The 22,659-nt window shown below is 40.4% G+C and overlaps 2 protein-coding genes across 3 annotated transcripts; one reads left to right on the top strand and one right to left on the bottom strand.

The window, feature by feature from the left end:
* Positions 1-118: 118 nt before the first annotated feature.
* Positions 119-19,045, bottom strand: inpp5e (inositol polyphosphate-5-phosphatase E). 2 transcript variants are annotated; one of them, XM_038702412.1, is made up of 11 exons: positions 18,391-19,045; positions 7,638-8,512; positions 6,742-6,865; positions 6,524-6,621; positions 6,280-6,404; positions 4,162-4,281; positions 2,964-3,071; positions 2,672-2,833; positions 2,446-2,561; positions 2,124-2,260; positions 119-1,250 (listed from the first exon to the last, which is right to left on the bottom strand). In XM_038702412.1, exons 2-11 carry the CDS (start codon positions 8,444-8,446, stop codon positions 1,118-1,120), a joined length of 1,932 nt encoding a protein of 643 aa, XP_038558340.1. In that variant the 5' UTR covers positions 8,447-8,512; positions 18,391-19,045; the 3' UTR covers positions 119-1,117. The 2 variants fall into 2 exon arrangements, with proteins under 2 accessions (XP_038558340.1, XP_038558339.1); XM_038702411.1 differs by lacking the exon at positions 18,391-19,045 and adding an exon at positions 9,126-9,217.
* Positions 11,877-18,392, top strand: LOC119891707 (gamma-crystallin M2-like; the record flags this gene model as incomplete). The annotated part of the gene is made up of 2 exons (XM_038703529.1): positions 11,877-12,170; positions 12,287-18,392. Coding segments are annotated over 2 exons (573 nt in total), but the record flags the coding sequence as incomplete, so codon positions are not given.
* Positions 19,046-22,659: the final 3,614 nt, after the last annotated feature.

The raw sequence follows: 22,659 nt of genomic DNA, 5'->3' as shown, positions 1-22,659 counted from the left end.
TATTGGCCTGTGACCATTTTAAACTTTAATATCTGTATACCAACTGCTTAATAAATATAATTACCACCACAAATAAAATTATATTTTAAGGGTCTTGCATTTGCAAGTCAACAAACAGTGTGTTTTAAAAGGTTTATTACAGATGTTTGGAGACATAAAAAACACAGATAAAGACAAGAGGTCCTGAAGAAAAGAAAACAAGACCTATAGGCACTTTTCTTAGAGCAGACTGCTCTTAATGCTGGGAATGCAAGCTCATTAATTTGGTATACACAGTACACGGAAAGTTTACAGTATGAGGTTTACAAAGTAGCAAGATGAGAGGTAAGGCATTGAGTTACAGTCTGTTATGAAGGATCACTTGGCTTAACAAGAGGAAAAGTAGTGAAAGGCGTTTACAGTATAAATAAAAAGCTCCATCTATTTTATAGGAAGTTAGTTCCTTCAATAAAAGCTGTCAGATACATTTGATGTCCCTGAAATTCAACAGTAGTGTGTAACAATTAGTAACAACCTCCTGACTGCTGCGTTCATCAAAGTCACCTTGTGACAAGAACAGCTCTTTTCTTCGGTCATATTGTATCTCTCAGCTTAGAGCAAAATTCAAGTTAAAATCGACCAATGGCAGACACCTAAACTGCACTTTCAAGTGCACCTAAATGTACCAGACTCGCAAGGCATGTGAACACCGACGTAGCATTCAGAAATATGTAACATTGTGGTTCATGATGCTTTTTAGAAAATGAATGCAGTCTTTATGGTTAGATCAGTTCACACTGGAGCATGTGACTGAAGGGTAAGCCACAACGGCAGCCCCCCTCCTTTATGTCTCAGTCATTTTTAAGTAGAGGGGAGTAAATAAAGATCAGACTGCTGTGTCCGCACACTGCTGTCTGTCTGACCTCAAGGTCCCTGCCCTCAAGTACAGCCAGACACCTCCAAATAATACCCAATAGAGGGCACACACTGCTCAGTTAACATGACCAGCACTGGGCTCTGAGTAGTTAAGACAACTCTGGTTTTCTGTTGTTCCTTTTCTACTGGCCTGGTTTTCCATTCCAGTTTCTGGCACAGTTTGATCCAGCCCAGTCTGGTCTGAAGAGTTCATTTTAAGGGCTTAGGAGATGGTGCAGATTGTGCTGTTACTCATGTTCTTCATGGCCTCCCTCCTCTTCAGCTCTCTGTTGATCCTCCTCCTGTTGCCCTCCAAGTACAAGCCTCGGTCAAACTGTCCGGCACCCAGGGGAATACTAAACAACACAAACAAACAAATGTGGAATACCAGAGGTTAAAATAAAATAAACTCATTAAATGGATGATTTAAATAGAGGGCATTAACAAAATCCAGTGTAGAGGGACAGCTTCTTGTTGCCCTAGCATTTGAAAATGACCACAACATATATGCATTAGTTTAACAAACTGTTATTTATAAACTCTTCTAACTTAAAAAGTACATTGCCAGTTGCAGAGACCATTCACTTTCTATGTGTACTTATCTATATTGGAAAAATAAATGCATTGCTCACTAAAACGGGTAGAAACCCTCTTTTGTACCTCAACCAACTGCATTTTCAGCTGCGGACAATGCAAAGAAATTGGCACTGAAATATACTTAAGAAGTGAAGGCTAATCAGCTTCATTAAGGAAACCAACATTATGTATTTTTATATATTACATCTAAATGAACTCGTCATTTACAGTGGATTACTGTACAGTAGTTGTGAAAATGCAACTTTAATTAGCTTTAAATATAATATTTTCATCTAATGGTGAAGTGAAAGGGACAACACGAGGGATATCACAATAACCACAAGACCTTGCTCTGATATCAATACTGCATATATCATGCTTTCACAGTTTATACATTTAATTAAGTTGTCCATTCCTATTACAGAAATTAGAAGATTATAACTTACTAACTTAGTATTAACTAATTTGGACAGCAATATTTGATAAAAATTGATATAAAACATTTCCTGATATAATTGCAATAAAAAAGCAAATGTCAATATACTGTATTGCTTAGACCTGCTGGTTGTTGACAGAAACCAATACATAGTTGAATGCACCTTAACATGAAGACACTATTTTAAGGAATGGTCCTGAATGGCAGTGGGACTCACTTGTCTCTGCCTGGCCGGAGTTTGACCTGGAAGACACCGATGACGGGCCGATGGTCTGAGGACTTGATGCCGGAGCAGCTGGTGTACTTGACCACTTTTATGTCATCGGCCTGCCTGTTCCTGAACACGATCCTGTCCTGTGAACACAAACAGAGAGGGATAACCCTGCTGAGAGCCACAAGATGCTGACTTGAACTTCCCTGGCCAGTTTAAACTTTAATTAAAGCAGCTGAAAAGTGTAGGAGTGGTAAAAAGTGCTTTCCACCAAAGGTTTGGCTTATTTTGGTGGCTATGTTAACGTAGCATCTGATTTTCTTCTCACCGTGTATGAAGGCGTTCTTTGTTTAGAACTAGTGTCATAGATATCACAGCCGATGTCAAATTTGTATGTGGGGAGGAAGTGTATTGGTGCCTCTTGGAAGCCTTTAAAGATTGAACCTGGACGGGAAAACAGCACATTTGCAGGGTGAGAATCAATCAAGCACAAGAACCTACTTCTATGAAGACTTTGAAAGTTTTAACAGAGATTTAGCCTCCAACATGCATACCATCCTTCATTTCCTTAGAGAGCTGGTCGTGCTCCAACAGAGGTCCCATATCACCGTCTACACTGCGGTTTATGATGGTCTCCACGTCGACCCGGTCCTTACCCAGGCGAAAGTTAAAATCTCCAAACCAGAAGACCTGGTCGAATCTTGTGGTGACGTCAGCTACAATTATATATGACATCCTCTGATTATCAAAGATCGCTGGCCATTATATCTTTTTAGATTAGATTATTCCAGATAACTGTTTAGATCTTTCACATCCTGCACACAAAGGAACTTGAAAGAGTCTTACATGGCGTGGAGCGGTAAGGGTTGGTGTCTGGAAGGCCTTTTGGAAGAGCTAGAGCCTCGACAATCTTGTTGTAATCTAGTATTCTCTCATAAACTTTGGCATCTCCGGCTGGAAGAAGAACATAATAACACACATTAGAAACATGTGAGACCCCCTAGCTGTCAATGCTGCAAAGCTTAAATGCAAATATGTAAAACTAAGTGCAGATGTAAAAGCAGTAAGGGTGAGTGTAATAGCTAATACATTCACCTCATAGAATGTGTGGTAATATGTCCATTGGACCTGTCAGTGTGCTTTAAACAGTGTTGGGAGTAACACGTTACAAAAGTAACGGAAATACAGTAATGTATTGGTTTTTTTTCTGTAAGGTAGTAATATAACGCATTACTAAAAAAAAAAAAAAATCGGTAATATTATATCCATTACAATCTCAGTAACAACGCATTTAAACCTGAAATTAAGTGTTTAGTTTTTTAAATAATTCACCAACACTGAGAAAAATTTTGGCACCGAAAAAACAAATCCATGGGTAAAAGAGTAACGTTATTTCCTGTCGCTGGAATCCGATGGTCCAGATTGTAGGCAGGGTGCAAACTACCGGGGAGCTCGGCTCCTCTTAACAAGACAGTAGCTCCCCTGATGGATCATGCATAAATTCTATGTGTTTGTGCTTTAACGAATTACTTTCATGATTAGAGAGGCTGTCGGAGTGTCGGGAGAGTCATGGCGTGCGTAAATGCACACACCATCTTTCTAAATGGGGAGACGATTCACCCTATTTCACCCCCCCCCCATCCACAATTAATCAGAACGTTAATTTTATAGACCCACCCGATCCGTGGACATAATTCTGCACATCACTAGAACCCTCCTATGCCTCACATCTCACTATCAGAATAATGCGCCCATTAAATAGAAGTAAAAGTAACTCAAACGTAATGCTAGTTAAGTAATGTAAAGCAATTCAGAGACAGTAATATTGTAATATAACTAATTATTCTCAAATGGCAGTAACTAGTAATCTATAATGCATTACATTTTGGAAGTAACTTACCTAGCACTAGCTACAAAAAGTAAAAACAATTAGTGTTTCTTCTCCAACCAGTCCTATTTGCAGACATCCTGATAATAGTCTCTTCCTATGATAAATCCCTGCTTCAGTCTGCAGCCTCCCTGACCTGGAGAACTTCATACTCACAGGTAAAATGGGACGTGATGAAGAGAAAAGAAGTGCCAAAAAAGGTAAAAGCGATTCCCACAGCCCCTTTGGTCTTGATCTGAGAGATGATCCTGGTTGTGACTGTGGCATGCTCCACCTCTGTGTGGGTCGACAGAGCAAATGTTGTGATGGTTAGTGTCAGAACTGTAACGGTGTAATCAGTTAGTTACCACCAAACTCCTTTAGCCAGCAACGATGAACTAGCATCTGATTCTAACTCACACGACTTCGATGATTCAAGATCATCTTCCAACAATCTGCACTACACAAGGGTTATGCACCGATCAGCCACAACATTGATCCTGACAGGTGAAGTGAAAAACAGTCTTATACTTTGACAGTTGTACAACAAACTGCAATTTTTGTGACATACATCACACATACAGTCCCCTCCCAGAGTATTGGAACGATAAGGCAAATTCCTTTGTTTTTGTTGTTCACTGAAGACATTTGGGTTTAAGATCATTAGATGAGTATGAGACAAGAGTTCAGAATTTCAGCTTTTATTTCCTGGTATTCACATCTAGATGTGTTAAACAACTCAGGACATACCACCGTTTGTATTAGACCACAGCATTCTTAGGTGTAATCTTAAAGTAAATAACATTTAATATTTGGTGGCATAACTCTTGCTTGCAATAACTGCCTCAAGCCTGCGACCCATCGACATCACCAAACTGTTGCATTCTTCATTTGTGATGCTCTTCCAGGCTTTTATCGCAGCTTCTTTCAGTTCTTGTTTGTTTCGGGCTGTTTCTCCCTTCGGTCTCCTCTTAAGGAGGTGAAATGCATGCTGGGTTAAGGTCAGGTGATTGACTTGGCCAGTCTAAAACCTTCCACTTTCCCCCCCTGATGAAGTCCTTTGTTTTGTTGGCAATGTGCTTTGGCTCATTGTCCTGCTGCATGATAAACTTCCTCCCCATTAGTTTCAAAGCATTTCTCCTTAAATTGGCAGACAAAATGTTTCTGTACACTTCTGAATTCATTCTGCTGCGACCATCATCAGTTACATCATCAATAAATATTAATAAGCCTGTTCCAGAAGCAGCCATGCTCGGACAAGCCATGACATTACCTCCACCATGCTACACAGATGAGCTTGTATGCTTCGGATCATAAGCAGTTCCTTTCTTTCTCCCCAGTTTGGCCTTTCCATCACTTTGCTAGAGATTAATCTTGGTCTCATCAGTCCATAAGATTGTGTTACTGAACTTTTGTGGCTCATCTCTGTACTTCTTCAATCTGGCCTTCTGATTCTTCCTGCTAATGAGTGGTTTGCATCTTGTGGTGTGGCTTCTATATTTCTGCTCTCTGAGTCTTCTTCCAACAGTGGATTGTGATGCCTTCACCCCTGCACCGTGGAGGTCGTTGGTGATGTCACTTCCTGATGTTTTGGGGCTTTTCTTCACAGCTCTCACGATATTTCTGTCATCAACTACTGTTGTTTTCCTTGGCCGACCTGTTGGACGTCTGTTGCTCAGTACACCAGTAGTTTCTTTCTTTTTCAGGATATTATAATATAATTGTTGTGCTTGCTATGCACAATGTTTGTCCAATGGCTCTGGTCAATTTTCCTTCTTTTCTCAGCTTGACAATGGCTTGCTCTTCTCCCATAGACAGCTCTCTGGTCTTCATGTTGGTTTATCCTCTTTAACATGAAATGCAGTCTTTATTGGTTTGAACCAAGGAGGAAAACTTTGACTAGTCATGCAGAGCTATTTAATATTTGGACAATCAACCTAAAAGGCAACACCTGGGCAACAAGAAACATCTGTCAGTCACATGTTCCAATAGTTTTGCTCACTTGAAAAATGGGTGGGTTCAAACAAAGGGCGGTGTGTCCTGAGTTGTTTAACACATCTAGATGTGAATACCAGGAAATGAGAGCTTAAATTCTCAACTCTTGTGTCATACTCATCTTTTGATCTTAAACCCAAATGTCTTCAGTGAACAACAAAAACAAAGGAATTTACCGTTGCCTTACCGTTCCAATACTTTTGCAGGGGACTGTACATCATATCTATAATTCAGTGAACAATTCAAACAGGATTAAAACATTGGTTGTCTATTCCCTGTATAATGTGATGTGTTACTGACCTGAGCAGAACCAGATGAGGTCTCGTCTGAGAAATACGGTGAGATACAAAACACCATGTGATGCTGCATAAAGCATGACATAGTAAGGTCCCAGAGTCTCCTGGAGACGGATCTCCCACTCCCTCCTGCACACACACAGAACACCGTAGTATAATCAACTTTACAGGCCAGATCGAGCAATCAATCATAATAACAAGGTATTATTCAGTGATTATGATTAAAATATAAACAACACATAACATACCTGTCAGGGCAGCCCTCCTGGATCCCAATAATATAAAAGTCTTGCGCAAATTCAGAGTCTGTTGGAAGGAGGAGATCGTCCAAGTTGGCTGGAAGCCCCTAAAAATTATCAAAACTTTACGTTACAACTCACTTGGTGCCTGAATTTGTGCAGGTAGTGATAAGACCTTAAATGGTTCTTGGTCTGCGAGAGGCTGCAGAGTCATGAGTTCCTCCTACCTTCTCCCCCTGCATGTTCCAAGTGGCTATGTAGATGCCCACTCTCCTTTCGGGGAAGTAACGGTCCAGCTCCTCGGCCCCGAGCAGAGCACCGCTTCCCAGCAGGCTGCCCTCCAGAAAGCTCCTGGAAAATACACATTACAGAGGAAGATTAACACTTCTATTGGCAGCCAACCTGACTTGCAGGATGCAGTGTAGGAAAAAGAAAAGCTGTTCTCTTACACATTACATGAATAATTTAAATGTAAAAATTTGACATTATGCATATTGAAACTATAGACTAAGACCCATTTTTGACCCTCCTCCATTCAAAAACTGTACTGAACAAGCATCTCCTCTGATCCCGTGTTAATCCTAACCCCCCACTCTGACACCTCCTTCTTGCTCTTAAAGATGTAAGCACAAAGTTTAAAAATGTCTGAAGCCGTGGTTTCAGGACAAATTTACAGTCAGTGGGTGTTGCCCACTCCTGATGGTGAACCAGATGCGTTATGCTAATCAACATCAAGCAAAGGGCACAATCAATACTAAAAGGCTTGTGGTGGATATATATATATACCATACCTAATTCTTATGCAGTGCCTGTGCATAATAACTTTCTTTTGGTATAAGGATTAGACGTTTGAAGCCTGGCCAGAGCTCAGACTGACAGTATCAACAAAGTAAGCCATATGGGCCATTACAAGAGTATTATTGCTGCAAAGGATAAAAATATGCACATCCAGTTCTACATTTGCATAGTTTTATGTATTTACACTGGCCTGCATCTAAATTAGAGACCAGCTTCTTATAGCCTTCTGACACAGAAAAGAGTAGGTGTTACAAAAGAGCCTCCACATCCAGCCTGAGGATGACTTCAGGTACATCATCTACATCGTCTGCTATGCCTACTGTACCTGTTCCTCACATCCTGCGGTCTGATGGGGCTAAGCACGCTGTAGGTGGACCTCATGGAGTTGACAGAGGCATTATCCGACCCCATGTTCTCCAGAAGCCGGCTGTCGCTCAGGTTCCTGTGGGGTCTCTCCCTGAGCTTCTCTCTGGCCAGCACAGCATAATCCAAACAATCCCGGTCAATCCTATTAGCCACCCTTAAAGTGGCTGATGCAAAGCTCTTCTCCAGAGCAGGCAGCGGCCCCGTGGGTTGCACCGGAGACAGACGCATCTTGGTGGACCTCGCCCAGTGGTCTGTGGGGTCGCTCTGCTGGCTGGGGGGCCTCCTTTCATACTCAGAGAGACTGCTCCCTCTGTCCCGGAAGACAGGGGATCCAGTCGTATCAGCAGAGACGGGTCTCACGTTAGAGTCCTGGCCATTCCTGATGGTGGCAGCACTGCCAAGAACAAACTCACCTTGAGCTGGAACTATTTGTTCCTCTTTAAGTGAGTCTGTGGAAGAGCCTGTCCCTGCCCGGTCACTCAGGCTCTCCTGGCTGTTTCTCAGCCTCCTGGTTCTCACAGTCTCATCCACTGAGCCACTTTTGCTCAACTTGGACAGCCTGGGTACGTAAGGTGGCCGAGGCTGATATGGACTGACCTCCCCAACCTCGTTTCTAGCAGTGACTTCAAGTGCATGGTTGTGTTCCTTGCAGGATTTGGCATCTCCTAAGGAGGTTTTGTGTGCCCTGCTGTCATTGACAACTGAATCTCCTTTACCAGGAGCCTCACAGCACTGATGGAGGGGGCTGTCCTCTCCATTCTCAGTCATTCTCTCGTGGTCTGGAACCAGGTGTGGTCAGGTGGATGCAGCTTTCTCATTGCTAACTGACATACACTTGAACATATGGGGCAGAAAAGGATTCAGTTACATAATGGCCTTAAAACGAGTTAGTTTAGCCACGTGAATCATAACTTACAAGGACAGTTTGTTTATTAGTTAACTATATCACCCGTTTAGCGTCAAGTAGCTCCTCTTTTAATCATTAGCAATTAATGGCACTTTTAACGCAACGTTAACTTTGAGCAACACTCGTTAAACATGCAGCATTAGTAAGAAATAGCTAATGTTAGCACTGTGACCTCTATCGGCTAGTTAAACGAATACTAGCAGCGTGAGCTAATTAATGTTAGCCAGACTGAACCCAAGACTGAATCTAAAGTGCCGTTGTTTTTCAATTTCATCGCTTAACAAAAGTGCACCGTTTTCTGTTAACTAACTAACCGAACATCCACCCAACAGTCCATATAGTGCTAACTTTGGCTAACCCTCTAGGTTAACTAGCTGATATAACCCCACAGCAGCTTCAGGTAGCAAAGTTATAAAATGTATCGTTAGCAAATGGCTAGCTGAGCTAACGTTTAGGAGATCGTATTTATAAAGAGATCATGTTTGTAGTTTCCGTCTTATGAAAATTTATTTCACTGTTATCACGCTGAAGTGAAGTTACCTCTCGTTTACTGTTGTTTGGTTTCACAGTGGCTAATTTAAAGTACCGTTAGCTCCATTACTTCCTTAGCAACGTTTGACAACAGAAGTTTGTTACCAGGACAAGAGGGTGATCACAGAGAGCAGAGCACGTGTCACAGCGCCCTCCGGTGCCGAGAAGTGAAAGTACACGGATCGTTGTCTGCCGTCGTCTTGTGTTTTCCTTGTGATGCATGATAACCTAGTCTATGATATTATCCTTTTTTTGTACAATCTATGATAATAACCAGTGTTGGGGAGTAACTAGTTACATGTATTTTAGTAATCAATATTAAGTTTAAAAATAAAGCTTTATTTTTTGATAGCTGGGTTAAAAATTGTATAGTGTTGGTGACACAATTGCTAAATTTAAAAAAATGACTTTTATTCTCTTATACAGAATTTCTCGGCAATTTTAGAATTCTAGTTACACCTAAATAATTTGCAATTGTTTTTGATGCAATACCTTCTGGTCTTTTTGAGATGAACACAATGAAGTGGCAGGTTTACTGTGCATCCACAATTCAAAGGTAACATTATGTTAAACAATATTTGATTAAAAAAAAAATTCCCACTCATTTTCTAAGGAGATATTGCCAGCAGGCCACAACTTTTCCTGCCGAGCTATTTTGGAACTCTAGATAGAGTTCCAAAATAGCTTTAGCAATATCAATAAACAGTTTTGTGTAACCAACAAAACTAGAGAAGTTTCATTTAAAATTATACATTTGATTTATACTGTGAACCAGGTGATCTCAAGGTTCAGGCATAATATTGTGGGAAAATGTGTGTTTTGTAATGGTGAGGCTGAAACCATTTGTGATTTATTTTATGATTGTATTTCTACCAAATTATTTTGGTTAGATTTAGTTTATTACTTTAAACCGTTGGCTGGTTTTATTAATTTGCAGAAAAGAGACATCGTATTTTTTATGACAAGATTCATATTGATTGTAAAAGAATATATATTTTCTTTATATCATGTGGAAAATGTTTCATTCACAAGTGCAAATGGTCTAAGAAACCACAATTACCACATTTTAAGAAATCAAACATGTTGAAACTTTATTTGGTTTAAAGAATAGTAAAGCAATCAAAACAGTTAAAATATGTAAAGATTTAAATATTGTTCTTTAATGCCTTTGTTGTTCTTTTGACAGCATGATATTATACTTAAATTATATGTACCAATACAATGTAAATTGTGACTCACTGTGTGACTGCTGTAAAAAAAAAAAAAAAAAGCATATGATGTTGTGACAATATCCTATAAACTATTGTAAGTACAACTGGATTTAATTTTCTTATTCTGTGTGGCTATGGGAAATAAAATGGCATTGACATTCTCGTCCATACGAGTCTATTACCTTATCAAAGAGTATGTCTATCTTTAACCATGTCTCTTGTATCCAACTACTGTCCTACATCACTGCTTTTCTTGACAGTCTTGTTAGGCATTAAATCTAGAGTTCACACATTAGGCATTTAGCCTATGCTAACTGTCTTGAGAGGCAGATTTCTTTATAACATTTATTATCACAGTCAAATCATTATATAGAATAATATATTTGTAATTAATACATTTGAGTAAAAGAATAGTCTTTGCTTGGTAATGTTAGGTGATGTAAGCAGCATGATAAAATTAATTCGTCTTCTTATTTTTGAAAATACATTTTCTTTTCTTTTATTCCCATGTCCCTTACATCTATCACCACCATCTGTTCATCTATACATTTTCGCTGTTTATTGTGTAATTACCATTTGGAAAAATTGTATTACTGTGCTTTTTTACATGTCGGTCTGTCACTGGGTGTTTTCATTGAACATACAAACAAAAACGTATGTACTACTACATGCTAAAGTCAATGACTTTACAAATCAGGAACAAAAAAACAGTGTAAGTCGCAATGAATAAACAATGTCCAGGTGTGACCTCCGATTGTTAACCTTTTCTGTAACCCCCTCGTTGTATACGAGAAATGGCCACTGAAAGGATCTCTGAGCACACTGGCCCCAGGAAATGTGGACAACCCCTCCATATTCTGTGTATTTCTATGGCACTGTTGCTGGCTCAGGGGGTTTAGACAAAAGGCCAGTCTGTGGGTCAGGTATAAAAGGAAAGGGTTAAACCAGGTAGGGTACAGTTTGGTGCAAGAGCAAGAGCAGCAGCAGCAGCAGCAGCAGCAGCAGCAGCAGCAGCAGCAACCCACTGACCATCAAAATGACTTCCACTGGAATGAACATGATGAGCAAAGTAAGATAGGTTTCATTTTCATAATGTTACTCAAACTGGAAGTTGACCTAGTGGCCTTTAAACAAATTAATTCTTGTGTTGTTTTTTGTCAGGAGTACTTTGAAGCTGGTATTCAACATGTTTCAAGTAATACACAATCTAATTACTTTGTGTAATATGAAAAGAGTCACTCATACTGACAAACCCACAGAGAATTATCACCCAACTCTGCGGTTCCCCTCAGCTCTACAGAGCTTTGAAGGGTCTTTGAGCTCATTGTTTCAGTTTTTGGGAACACAACTTTATTGTGTTGGTTCACTTTCACAGCTCCTGTAGTGTCATTTTTGGCCTGAGCTGACAGGTGTTTTTAGTGAAAAAGCTCTAAAAACACCACTTTTATCTTTAACAGCAACACATCCAAAGAATGTTGGATTTACCAACACTGAATATTTTCCCCATTTCTGTTTAGCTTCAAACTTGAACACATGACTCCTGTGCTGCATATGTACCTCACATGTGCTAACCAAAGTCTTTTGTTCTCGCTCCCTACAGATCACCTTCTACGAGGAGAGGAACTTCCAGGGCCGCTCCTATGAGTGCATGAGCGACTGCCCAGACATGTCCTCCTACATGAGCAGGTGCCACTCCTGCAGAGTGGAGAGAGGTTGCTTCATGGTGTACGACCGCACCAACTACATGGGCAACCAGTACTTCATGAGGAGGGGCGAGTACGCAGACTACATGAGCATGATGGGCATGAGCGATTGCATCAGGTCCTGTCGCATGATCCCCATGGTAAGATCTCACACCTGGCTAGATTTACTGTAGAAGACATCTCTGGAGCCTTTTAGAGCTCATGCTGAAAATGTGAAAGGTTCTGAGTTTAACCCACGGCCTCTTCTGCACCACAGTACAGGGGATCCTACAGGATGAGGATCTACGAGAGGGAGAACTACGGAGGTCAGATGTATGAGCTGATGGACGACTGCGACAGCACCATGGACCGTTACCGCATGTCCAACTGCATGTCCTGCAACGTCATGGACGGCCACTGGCTGATGTACGAACAGCCCCATTACAGAGGCAGGATGATGTACATGAGGCCCGGCGAGTACAGAAACTTCATGCACATGGGCGGAAGCAGCATGAGGTTCATGAGCATGAGGCGCATCACCGATTCCTGGTACTAGACTCTTTTTGCACTGAATAAAGCTGTCATAACCTGAACTGCTGATGTGTTTTAGTCATTTTTACCCACAGTCTTTCCTCACATTTACACACTTTGAGCAGGTCACCCTTTATATTGCTAGCTATAACTCACAGGGAATACAAAAAGAGAACGGTTGTAGACAAAGATAAAAAGGTTTCTAATTCAACTATTTGCTTCTTATTCTCACAATGATCAACAACTTTATGATCTCAAGTGTGCTTCACCAATCACTTGGCAAATGCATGTGGAACTGAAAACAAAAATCTACACAATCATTTAGGGGGAGTATCAGAAGTGTGAAGGTAGGTTTCCACGTGTACAATGCAATGGGATTGTTCACCATCTTTGAAGCCTTTGGATTTGCAACTGAGAAGTAGTGATACATACTGCTGGGACTGCTGCCTTCTTGTTCTAAAATAAGGCTTGTGCCTGTCTTAATAGTTGCACTGAGCTGGAGGAAGTTTAGTCTGAGTGGAATTCAAACCTTTGTGTCTTACATAGTAAACTTGGACACTGTCAGATAAATACTGGAATAGCTGGTGATTCTCTGATTATATTAGCGCTGCTCCAATTTGGCTTCAGTCACATTCAGAGTTGTTATGAGATATATAAATATTGTCTTTGGAGCGACTGGGTTTGTTTCTACTTGCCTGCATGTTTCCTTCAGTCCTGTTCTCATTAGGAACAGAGCATCCACACAGGTACATGCACAACCAGAGTCTGGTTGTTATTCACTAAAGTCACATATTACATATACATGGTAACAATATTAAAATGGAAAGAACCATAAAGGAAAGCTTTATGTTTTTTTCAAAAGAACTTTTAGCAGTGCTAGCGTCGTAGCTCTAGTGATGTCAGTGTCAGTCTGTAAAACCGTCTGTTGGTCCACCAGCTATCATGGCTTGTCTAGAACATTGATACACATATTCATGTCCACCTAAGGATAAATTGGACTTTAAATTAAACTTTGTGGATCCCTTGATTTTTCATCTAGCATCCTCACCAGTTCATTTTAAAAAAAAATCTGTCAGTATTTTGATTCTGATTAAATTCCTGCAAAAGTAATGACATTTTAATCAGCCTCAGGTGCACTTTGTGTTTTTTTAAGTTCAAGATCAACCTACTATATTTGTACCCATGGAAAAAATAGTTTTGGACTGCAGTTCCAATTTGTGCTAATTAGCAAATGCTGGCATGCTAACATGTTAAACTAATTTGGTAAACATGGTAAACTTCTTAACATAACATGTTAGCATTTCCATTGTGAACATGTTAACATCCGTGCATTAGCATTTAGTTCAAAGCATGTGGCTCTTAATATTGTTAAAGTTATGAATACATTAAAACAGAAATGCTGGCTGCAGGTTTTATCATTGTTGTCCATCTGGTGTTTGGCATGCTCTGGTTTATACTGGTTGCATTTGTTTTCCTGTGTGGGTCCATGGGGATCAGTTACTATTAAGTAGGTCCCCTTGGCTTTATGAAACTTATAACGGGTTATGGCTCATTGTTTAGCTGTCTGGCCCAGAATTTTACTGTTCTAGTTCACTCTTACCACTCTGATAGCATTGTTTTGGGCCACAGCAGACAGCTTTTGTTTTTGTTTTTTTGAGAAAATGCTCTAAACACCAACTGTACACTACCTAACCAGCACCAAACGGCAGAGTTAGCGACTAGCTGGTGAACATATTGGAGCATTAAGCTGTTTAAGAACCAGATGTTAGAAAAACAGAGCTAAAAGAAGAGTGATATTGGACTTACATTCACCATGTTGCTCTGTAGGCTATCTGTGCATGCAATTTGCTTATGAGTTCGCCATAACTTAAAAAAGGTGATCATACTGTAAATCATTGTAGTGTTCACAAACACAGGTTTAAATCTAAATAAAATATATATACATAGAAAGGATATGTGTATAAATCACTGCCTACAATATAGGTACATACACTTATACATATAGTTTTTTGTTCCATGCCTCATTGGAGGATTATAGAAGCACATGTCTCTCTATCTTTCTTTCTCTCTTTCTTTCTCTTTCCTTTCTCTTCTTCCTCCAGAGAATGGACAATCCAGCGAGTGAGTGGGGAATCGATGCCCTGATACGAGATTCAGCCTAATGAGGATCAGAAACATCTTAATAAAGACCCGTAATCCGCCACTTAATCCCTCATTACAGAATCATCTGCATTCATTGGTCCTGCTCCATGCCGCCGCAGTGACGGCACATTCAGGTCCATTGTTCTACCTTGCCTCATCTCTCACCCAGGGCTACATCTCCCTTTGTCTCCCTTCTGTGTCAGTTATATTTGATCCACTCTCATTAGACGAGATGAGTAGAAGGGCCTGAAAATAGTGCTTTTGTGTGCACTTCTATGCTATCTCTTGTCTGAAATGGAAAATGAGACATATGCTTAATGAGGAAGAGATGGACTGGGACCTGCCATCTGACACAGAGATAGGGGGTATATTGTGTGGAAAAAGCTGTGACCGATACTGTTAAAGGACACACTTTCCAGGCAACATCTATCTATGTCAGTGATTGTGACTTCTGAGGGATCGAAAATTACTCTGAAGTGGGACAGATGGATTAAGGTTTAATGCTGAGCCATGGAGAGTCTGTGTTTAAGTTTAGTGCAGCATTAACACTAAAGTTAGAGAAGTTTTACCCAAGTTTTAAAAAAAGTGAAAGTATTCTTTGTAGCCTTCAGCATATTCTTGATGGCCCAGAGATCAATGGAGAGCCTTCTGCATAACATAGTGCCAGTAATCAAGTGGACCATAGGCACACTAATACATGTTATTACTATGCTCTAATAGCGTACATTGCTGTCTCTTTCAGTGTCTTTTTTTGATGCTACCATTTGAGGATGCCAAAGATGTAAAGATTCAAATACTACACATAAATAAACAGTTGTTTTCAATTGCACCTCCCCTCAGACTGAAGTTGGGTGGAAAAATGCTGGGAATTATGTGATATCGCCAAAGTCCATGAACTGATAACAGTGTAAACTCTCCCGACCTAGCAGGTGCAGCAAAGCTAAAGGGAGCTTTCAATCAAAAGCACAGTCTGTACACTGCCACACAATCTTAAGAGGTCTAATCAGGCAACATAAGTGAAAACACCAGAGTAGGTGGACTATGGATGTTTTGGTAATTGCACAGTGGGGTTGTAACATTTGCACATAGCTATTTTTAGCATTTGTTTGCATTATTTGTTCCTGTTTCTTTCATTTCTTGAGCTTCTATTTTGTGTTCTTTCATATCAGTCAGTAATACAACATGCTGTTACCACATGAGTCCTGTGGATGGGAAAAGTGAGTCCCATCCAGACGCACTCCAATTTAGACTAACGAAGGAGGTAATATAGAATTATATGTAGAGGGAGTAGGAGAAACCTCTTTTCCTTTAGGTGAAGCTGTGAGATGATCCTCGTGAGGGCTGGATAATTAGCCCATGTAGGTGTGCAGAAGGCTGATTCTTAACCCACACTACGCCTCCCTCTACATTACTCTGTGTATTGAGGTGAGTAGGAGGTGGAGGGGGATAAAACAAAACAAATAAAACTCATTAAAGGCACCCATGTGGCTACAAATCCCCCTCTGCAGTATGTTAACGCACCGCAGACATCATTAGCTCTGGTCAAAGGAGCTATCGTTATTCTGCCTGGATATGAAAGCAGATCAAAGCCCACTATAGTTCATTGTCTTTTAACCTGAGGCAGGATTCTCAAAATCAGAGCTCCCTGTTTGGCAGGTTTCCATTTTTTCTTCCCTGATCTCGGCCAGTGGAGACCCAAAAAATCACTCTACATAGCAAGAGCAAATCTTGAGATGAAAAAAATATGAATTATTTTTCCAATGATGCACCCATGGCATTTTCTTGTTGTGCATAGAGTTAATTTTTGATGCTGCAGAATAGATGAGGGTTCTTTTGTAGTTCTATAAAATAAGTTTGCTAAATCTTAAGGGAGAGTTGTTTTCATGTACAGTGACAACTTCGCCATCAAGAGACCTGATTTTTCCCACCTTTTGTAGCCACAGTAGTGGGATGGCTGTTGGGGTGTCAAGTCTGTCCTTCGGTTGGTTGACCACTTTGGTCCAGACTGAAATATCTCAACAACTGCTAAACTAAGATGGGGAATATGGTGAACATTAAACCTGCTGCTAAAAACCTGCATGTTAGCATTGTCATTGTGAGCCTGTTGACGTTTGCATTTTGATCAAAGCACAGTTGTGCCTAAATAGAGTTGTTAGCACGGCTGTAGATATTTTCTTTCATGGGTTATCACCGTGTTTGTGTTACGGCCTCATTTTTAATTTTATATCACCAATGACTACAATAAGTCAACCAAATCATAACCCAAATATGAAATTGTTTTGAGAATATCTTGTTTATGAGGGCATTGCCAACTGCCAAAAATCACTCAAATATTGTATATTTTTTATATTTATCTTATCACAAAATTCTCCACTGTATTAAATGCTCTGGACTTCATTTAAACTGCTCAACTGGACAAGCATTTGCCAACAGTTTATCAGTTTAACGAGTGAAACAGCTAGTCACAGAGGCTGAATCCTCCCCAGAGGTAATGTCTTGTTCCAACATGTAGGGTGTAATCCACACCAATCTCCTGCCTCATTTCACACACATTTGCATCAGTGATCCTCTGGGTCCCATCCCCATGGCCCTACTGATCTCACATGTCTAATAAGGGCAGGGTAATTTGTCTCCTCAGGTATGATGGCCTTGACAAGCCCTGACAACTTGATCTCATCTGTGCAAATCACACTTCCCACATTTCCCACAGACGCACTTTTCTTTTTTTTTACCTGTTTACATTAGGCAGAAACAGAGGCAGGTGCAGGGGTTTTCTCCTAAGGGCAGCTCACAGCTGTGACGAGTGCAACTGCTATCAGACAGATAGAGAGTATGTGCCAACAAACACACAGTACAAATCACACATGATAGCATCTGCAGCCAACAGACAGCAGGCACACGTTACAGGCCTCAGGCACTCGAGCAGCGGGAATAAACATGCTCTGCCTTAATAAAAATGAGAGTTTGGGAATGGAAGTACTCAGATTATTTATGGAGGTAAAATGATGGCGAGGAGGTCGCTCAGGTCCTACCTGTTTGGCGGCACCTGGAAGTTGCTTGATGTCTTCCCGGGATCCATAATCTTATGTATTTACAGTCTGTTCCAATTTATTTTGGTCTGCTCCATCTGTACACACGACATCTATTGCATGTCGTTCTTTTGCTCTGCCTGAGGTTTCTTTAAATTTTGTGGGGAGAGTTTTGTCTTATCCGAATCGAGGGTCTAAGGACAGATTGATGGGCTGTATAAACAAGATTAACCTCAACTTAAAAGTAGCAGTGCCACAGTTTAAAAATACTCCTCTACAAGATTTTTTAATTAATGTTTTTATCAGCAAATTGTATTGAAGTTTTTAAATTACTCATTAAGCAGAAGTATGAATTATGTGATTATTACGAGTGATGAATAACCCTGTGAGGAACACTTGATTGCTTCAACTGGTTGAAGTAACTTATGTACTCCTGGGTTACTTACAGCTTATTTTCCCAGAAAATACATTGTAAAAAAGTGGACCATTAGTTAACATCCTCGTTGTATCCTCAAGTTAACCCCCCTGCCATGAAACCTGGGTTGAGAGTGAGTGTGTTTTTGGTTATTTTTTTTACCTTTTGGGTGAATGTGGCATTTTTGGTATGTTTTCATTTTCCCCTCTGCCTGTCTGTCTCTCTCTCTCTCTCTCTCTCTCAGTTGGTGACTGTGGGCATTACCTCTGACACCGTTATCATGCCAGTCAGCCTCCCTTCAAAAGCCTCGGACTCACATCCAGTGATGGGATGAAAATGATGTTGAGATGTATGTCAAAATCTAGAAAATTTGCCTTGGTCTTGCTTGCCAGCCTCAAAACTCTTGTCATCTCCGTCTTCAGATTCACCTACAACTGGATTCCTCCCTCTGCCGGTCCAGCTTTCCAGCCAGCTCACTCAACCACAATGCCTGTTGGATCACTAACAAACCCCAGCCCAACTCTCCAGCTAGCAAAGCCTGTCAGCTCACTCTGACAACACCGCTCTGGACTTCCACCCCAAAACTCGCCCCCTTTGCCAATCCAAACTATTATTAACAGTTTAAACTTAACTGCCTGTCTCCAGTTTGCTTTTGGGTTGTAGCCACAAATGCTGACACAGTGTGCAATTCTAACTTTGTTGCAACAGTTTGGAGAAGCCCTTTCCAGTTTCAACATGACAAGGCCTCAATACATTTGTATATGAAATCCTAATCTGCTGCTGTTGAATAAATTAGGGCTGCAACTAATAATTTTCTTTAAATATATATGTATATATATTTAAAGAAAAGAAATCTGCCAATTATTTTTGTCAAATAATCATTCAATTACTCATTCGGGCTATGAAATATCAGAAAGTACTGAAAGAAAATCACACTTTACTAAAGCCCCATATGTCTGCTTTTGTCCAAACAACGGTCCAAAGATATTTTAAAGTTCATTTACTAATAAGTAAATCCACTTCAATCCTACAATAAATGTAGTGGAATAAAAAGTACAATATACCTAAAAAGTGTACTTCTTTCGATCACTGGAGTTTGGTAAATGTTTTGCTCTTCTCTTGGATTTTATATCAGTGTATAACAATCAATATTGTTAACAATCTTTTCACTACAATCTTCCCCAAATACCAACGGTACGGTGTTTGCTCCAGACTGCTGCTTCCTGTGCGTCACTGAACTATCTCCTTCTCTGTTTCCAGCCATCAGTGATAATAACTTAGCTCTTTAGGAGGAATGTAGGGCTCTGGCGCTGTGTGCTTCCCTCTGTGTGTTTGTCCTCGTCGGCTTGTTTTGTGTGTTTGTTGCAGTTGGAAGCCCTGGGAAAGCAACAAACACTGGGATTCAGCCGGCTTGTAACACCAGATACCCAGGAAGTGGTGAACGGAGAGTGGATGTGAGTAATGGGAGAGAGCCGGGCCTATTGTGTCCCATTGTGTACAACCCTCCCAACCCCCACCAAATACACACACACACACACCCATGCAGTCACTGGTCAGCGGTAGTGGGGTCAGACACTGACCTCTGGCTTCTGACCTTGTAATGGCGTGGCAGGTCAAGTGAGGTTATCGGCACTAACTTGGATAACACTACTGGCTTTGACAACGTATGAGAAACTTTTCTACAGAAAGTCAAGCTGCTGTCACGCAAGGATGACATCGGTTCTCAATTTAGGTAGTTTTTAGCTGTGTTAGCTGTGTGGCTTTAGGGATGGCAAAGGGGGTGAATTCTAATGATTGTGGTGACTGCCTGACTATGATCCTCAAATATGAGTAAAATGTCTCGACAACTGTTGGTGATCCATGACTTTGCATCTACACAATCCTCAGGTCAAACTTTCATTTGTCCGGTGCTTTGGTTTATGACCAAATACCTGCAAAACTGATCACATTTTCAGCAGCCTTTGCTGTACTTTGTGTTTAGTGCTAATTAGCGATATGTTAGCATGCCAACATTCTAAACTAGATGGTGAACATCGTAAACATTAGCATTCTGCCTTGTACAAGCATTTTGCATTCTGATGTTAGCTTTTAGCTCAAAACAACGCTGTGTCTAAGCATGTTATAGTCTCAGAGCCACTAGTGTGGTTGTAGTCTTAGTCTTGTTTTCAAAGATCTATTTTATTTCAACAAACAATTTTAAGTTTGAAAGGCTGAGCTGAGTAAAGAATGTGCATAACACTCATCATGACTTAGCCTACATATTTATTGTCATGTTATCTGTCTTCTACAACACTTTATCCCCTTTTGACTTACAATGTTCAACATGCAATACTCAAATGAGAAATGAAGAAGTAGTGGGAACTCTTTATGACCTGGGAGTCTGCTTCATTGGATTAACCTCTGGCCTTTGTCACATTATCCACTTAGTGGAAAAGGTAAACAAAAAACACCAGTAGCTCACAAGTTCACTTGCTGATAAGGTGTCTCTGCTTTGAAAACATATATTTATCCAGAGTGGAACCAGAAATGTTCTTTAGTTTTACATTAATACTGCATATTTCCCACAATAGTGAGCTCAAATTAAGAGATGTTGTGTGTTTTACTATCTTGATATTCCCTTTAAAGAATATCTATAACCACTGAAGTTGCACTTTAGTAATACATAGCAGTCCTTTTATTGTGGTTTGTGTGAGGCTTTTAATTTATATGGGAAAAGCTCCACCTTAACCAATAAATCTACAGCCAAAAGCTGCTGATTCAACCTCAGGCAGTTGGTGTGAAGACGCTGATGAGGCCCTGATGACCTGCAGTGACCTCTGACCTCTGTCCTTCGCCCAGACCTTTTAATATAACCTCAGCAAATCAGTTCCATATGGTGATTCAAAGAGAAGAGCCTGGTGGAGGCCACTTCAGAGTAATTTAGTCATAACTCCCCCTATGTCTGGATCAGTGGAACATACCAAACTTTATGAAGCTGCTGCTGATGAAATGACTTGTTAACTTTACTGCAAAGTACATAGTTCATGTGTAATACGCTAATAAAGTATTTTCTTCCTTTGAAGCTTGGTTAAGGTTTCAGAGTCACTTTCTTGTAGTGTTAAAGCACAGCATGGGAAGGAAGGTTTAAACTGCTTTTTTAATACTGCAAAGGTTACATTTTATAACCTTACTGACCACAGATACAGGTCAACCAACTGAAGAGCAACAGTTTATAGTCCAAGTCTGTGCCCATTACAAACGTGTTATCCACGTTATCTCTGCTCTCTGATACTGAGAGATTATCAGTATCTGCAGAGCCTGTGGCGTGAGCCATGTTGTTGACACAGCTGCGGTCTGGGTGTAAACGAACATGTTCAGGATGCACCTCGCTGCTGCCTGCCAGCCCAGCAGCTTCACAAAAACACCAAGAATGGATGGAGTTTCTTTCACCCAACGTGTGAAACCAGTCGGAGAAATTTTTGACCTGAAAAGGAAAGTGTCTTTATGATGGGTAAAAATTACATTTTGATAGACGTGGATCCCTGTTCATATGATTTGAAAAACAAGTCTTTACTATGCAAATATATATCATATTTTCTATGCAGGATGACACTATTTCCACAGGTTTTAATATAGATATGTACAGTGAATATCATAGTTTTTGACAGCCCACTGGTGGAAAGTGCTGTACCTAAGTATAAATTTGAGATTATTGTAGAGTGTTTGAGATTTTGAATTTTAATTCTACTTCATATTCATGCTCCACTACAGTTCAGAGAAAAATATTGTACTTTTTACTCCACTACATTTATCTGACAGCTATAGTTACTACACACTGAAAAACACTAAAAACTGACCCAATGTGGGTCAATATAGCACCAACAACTGTACTTTTACTTAACAAGAATTTTGAATGCATGACTTTTACTTGTATTTGAGTATTTTTACATCGTAATATTGGTACAAGAAGGAAAGCTTCAACTTTGTGTCTAGTCAATTCAATACTTGTCGTTGCCAGAAGGGGGCAGTGGTGCTATTACTCTCACATGTCTCTCAGTTGACGTTGATATGAAATGGGATTCTCCAAATCTACAGAGCCCTCTCACAAGATCTGTTTTCAGAAAGTCAAACATCTGAAACAAAACCTGACAAGGAAGCTAAACTCTGAGGCTTTTTTGAAATCAGATCTGAGACTCAGCTGATATTTTTCTCTCTGCTCTGGTATCATAGTTTCAGTGACAGGGAATCCTTGCACTGTGGTACAGAAACTACTGCGCACAAAGATTCAGCTTTGTGTGAGTGTGGGTGTTAATGTACTCAGGCACAATGGTATCAGATGGGCACTCCATGGGGACAAGTGTTCTGAGATCTATATTAAGTTCAGAGGAGTATAGGTTTTCTGTATTGTTGTGTGTAGGTTGGGGGGGTGATGGGTAAGAGGACATCCTCTCAGTAAAGCGTAACAGGTGCTGCAGGGATGGGATTTCCCCAAGGACCAATAGGGAAGACCTGCATGGGAATAGAAAATCTGATAGAGGATGCTTCCTGACAATA

This window comes from Micropterus salmoides, unplaced genomic scaffold (genome assembly GCF_014851395.1).
Source record: "Micropterus salmoides isolate LMB-PRFRI ecotype aquatic unplaced genomic scaffold, ASM1485139v1 Ms_hic_scaffold_7, whole genome shotgun sequence".
Lineage (NCBI taxonomy): Eukaryota > Metazoa > Chordata > Actinopteri > Centrarchiformes > Centrarchidae > Micropterus > Micropterus salmoides.
Note: the sequence above shows the minus strand (reverse complement) of the source record. Positions and strands in the feature narration are given on the sequence as shown.

What these genes read in the sequence shown, in the direction of transcription:
- inpp5e (XM_038702412.1), bottom strand. Translation starts at nt 8,446, where the DNA reads ATGACTGAGAATGGAGAGGACAGCCCCCTCCATCAGTGCTGTGAGGCT. An exon ending in CCCTTACCGCTCCACGCCAT is followed by an intron (nt 2,834 to 2,963) that starts GTAAGACTCTTT and finishes ATATAATTGTAG; the next exon opens with CTGACGTCACCACAAGATTC. An exon ending in CTCTAAGGAAATGAAGGATG is followed by an intron (nt 2,562 to 2,671) that starts GTATGCATGTTG and finishes TTTCCCGTCCAG; the next exon opens with GTTCAATCTTTAAAGGCTTC.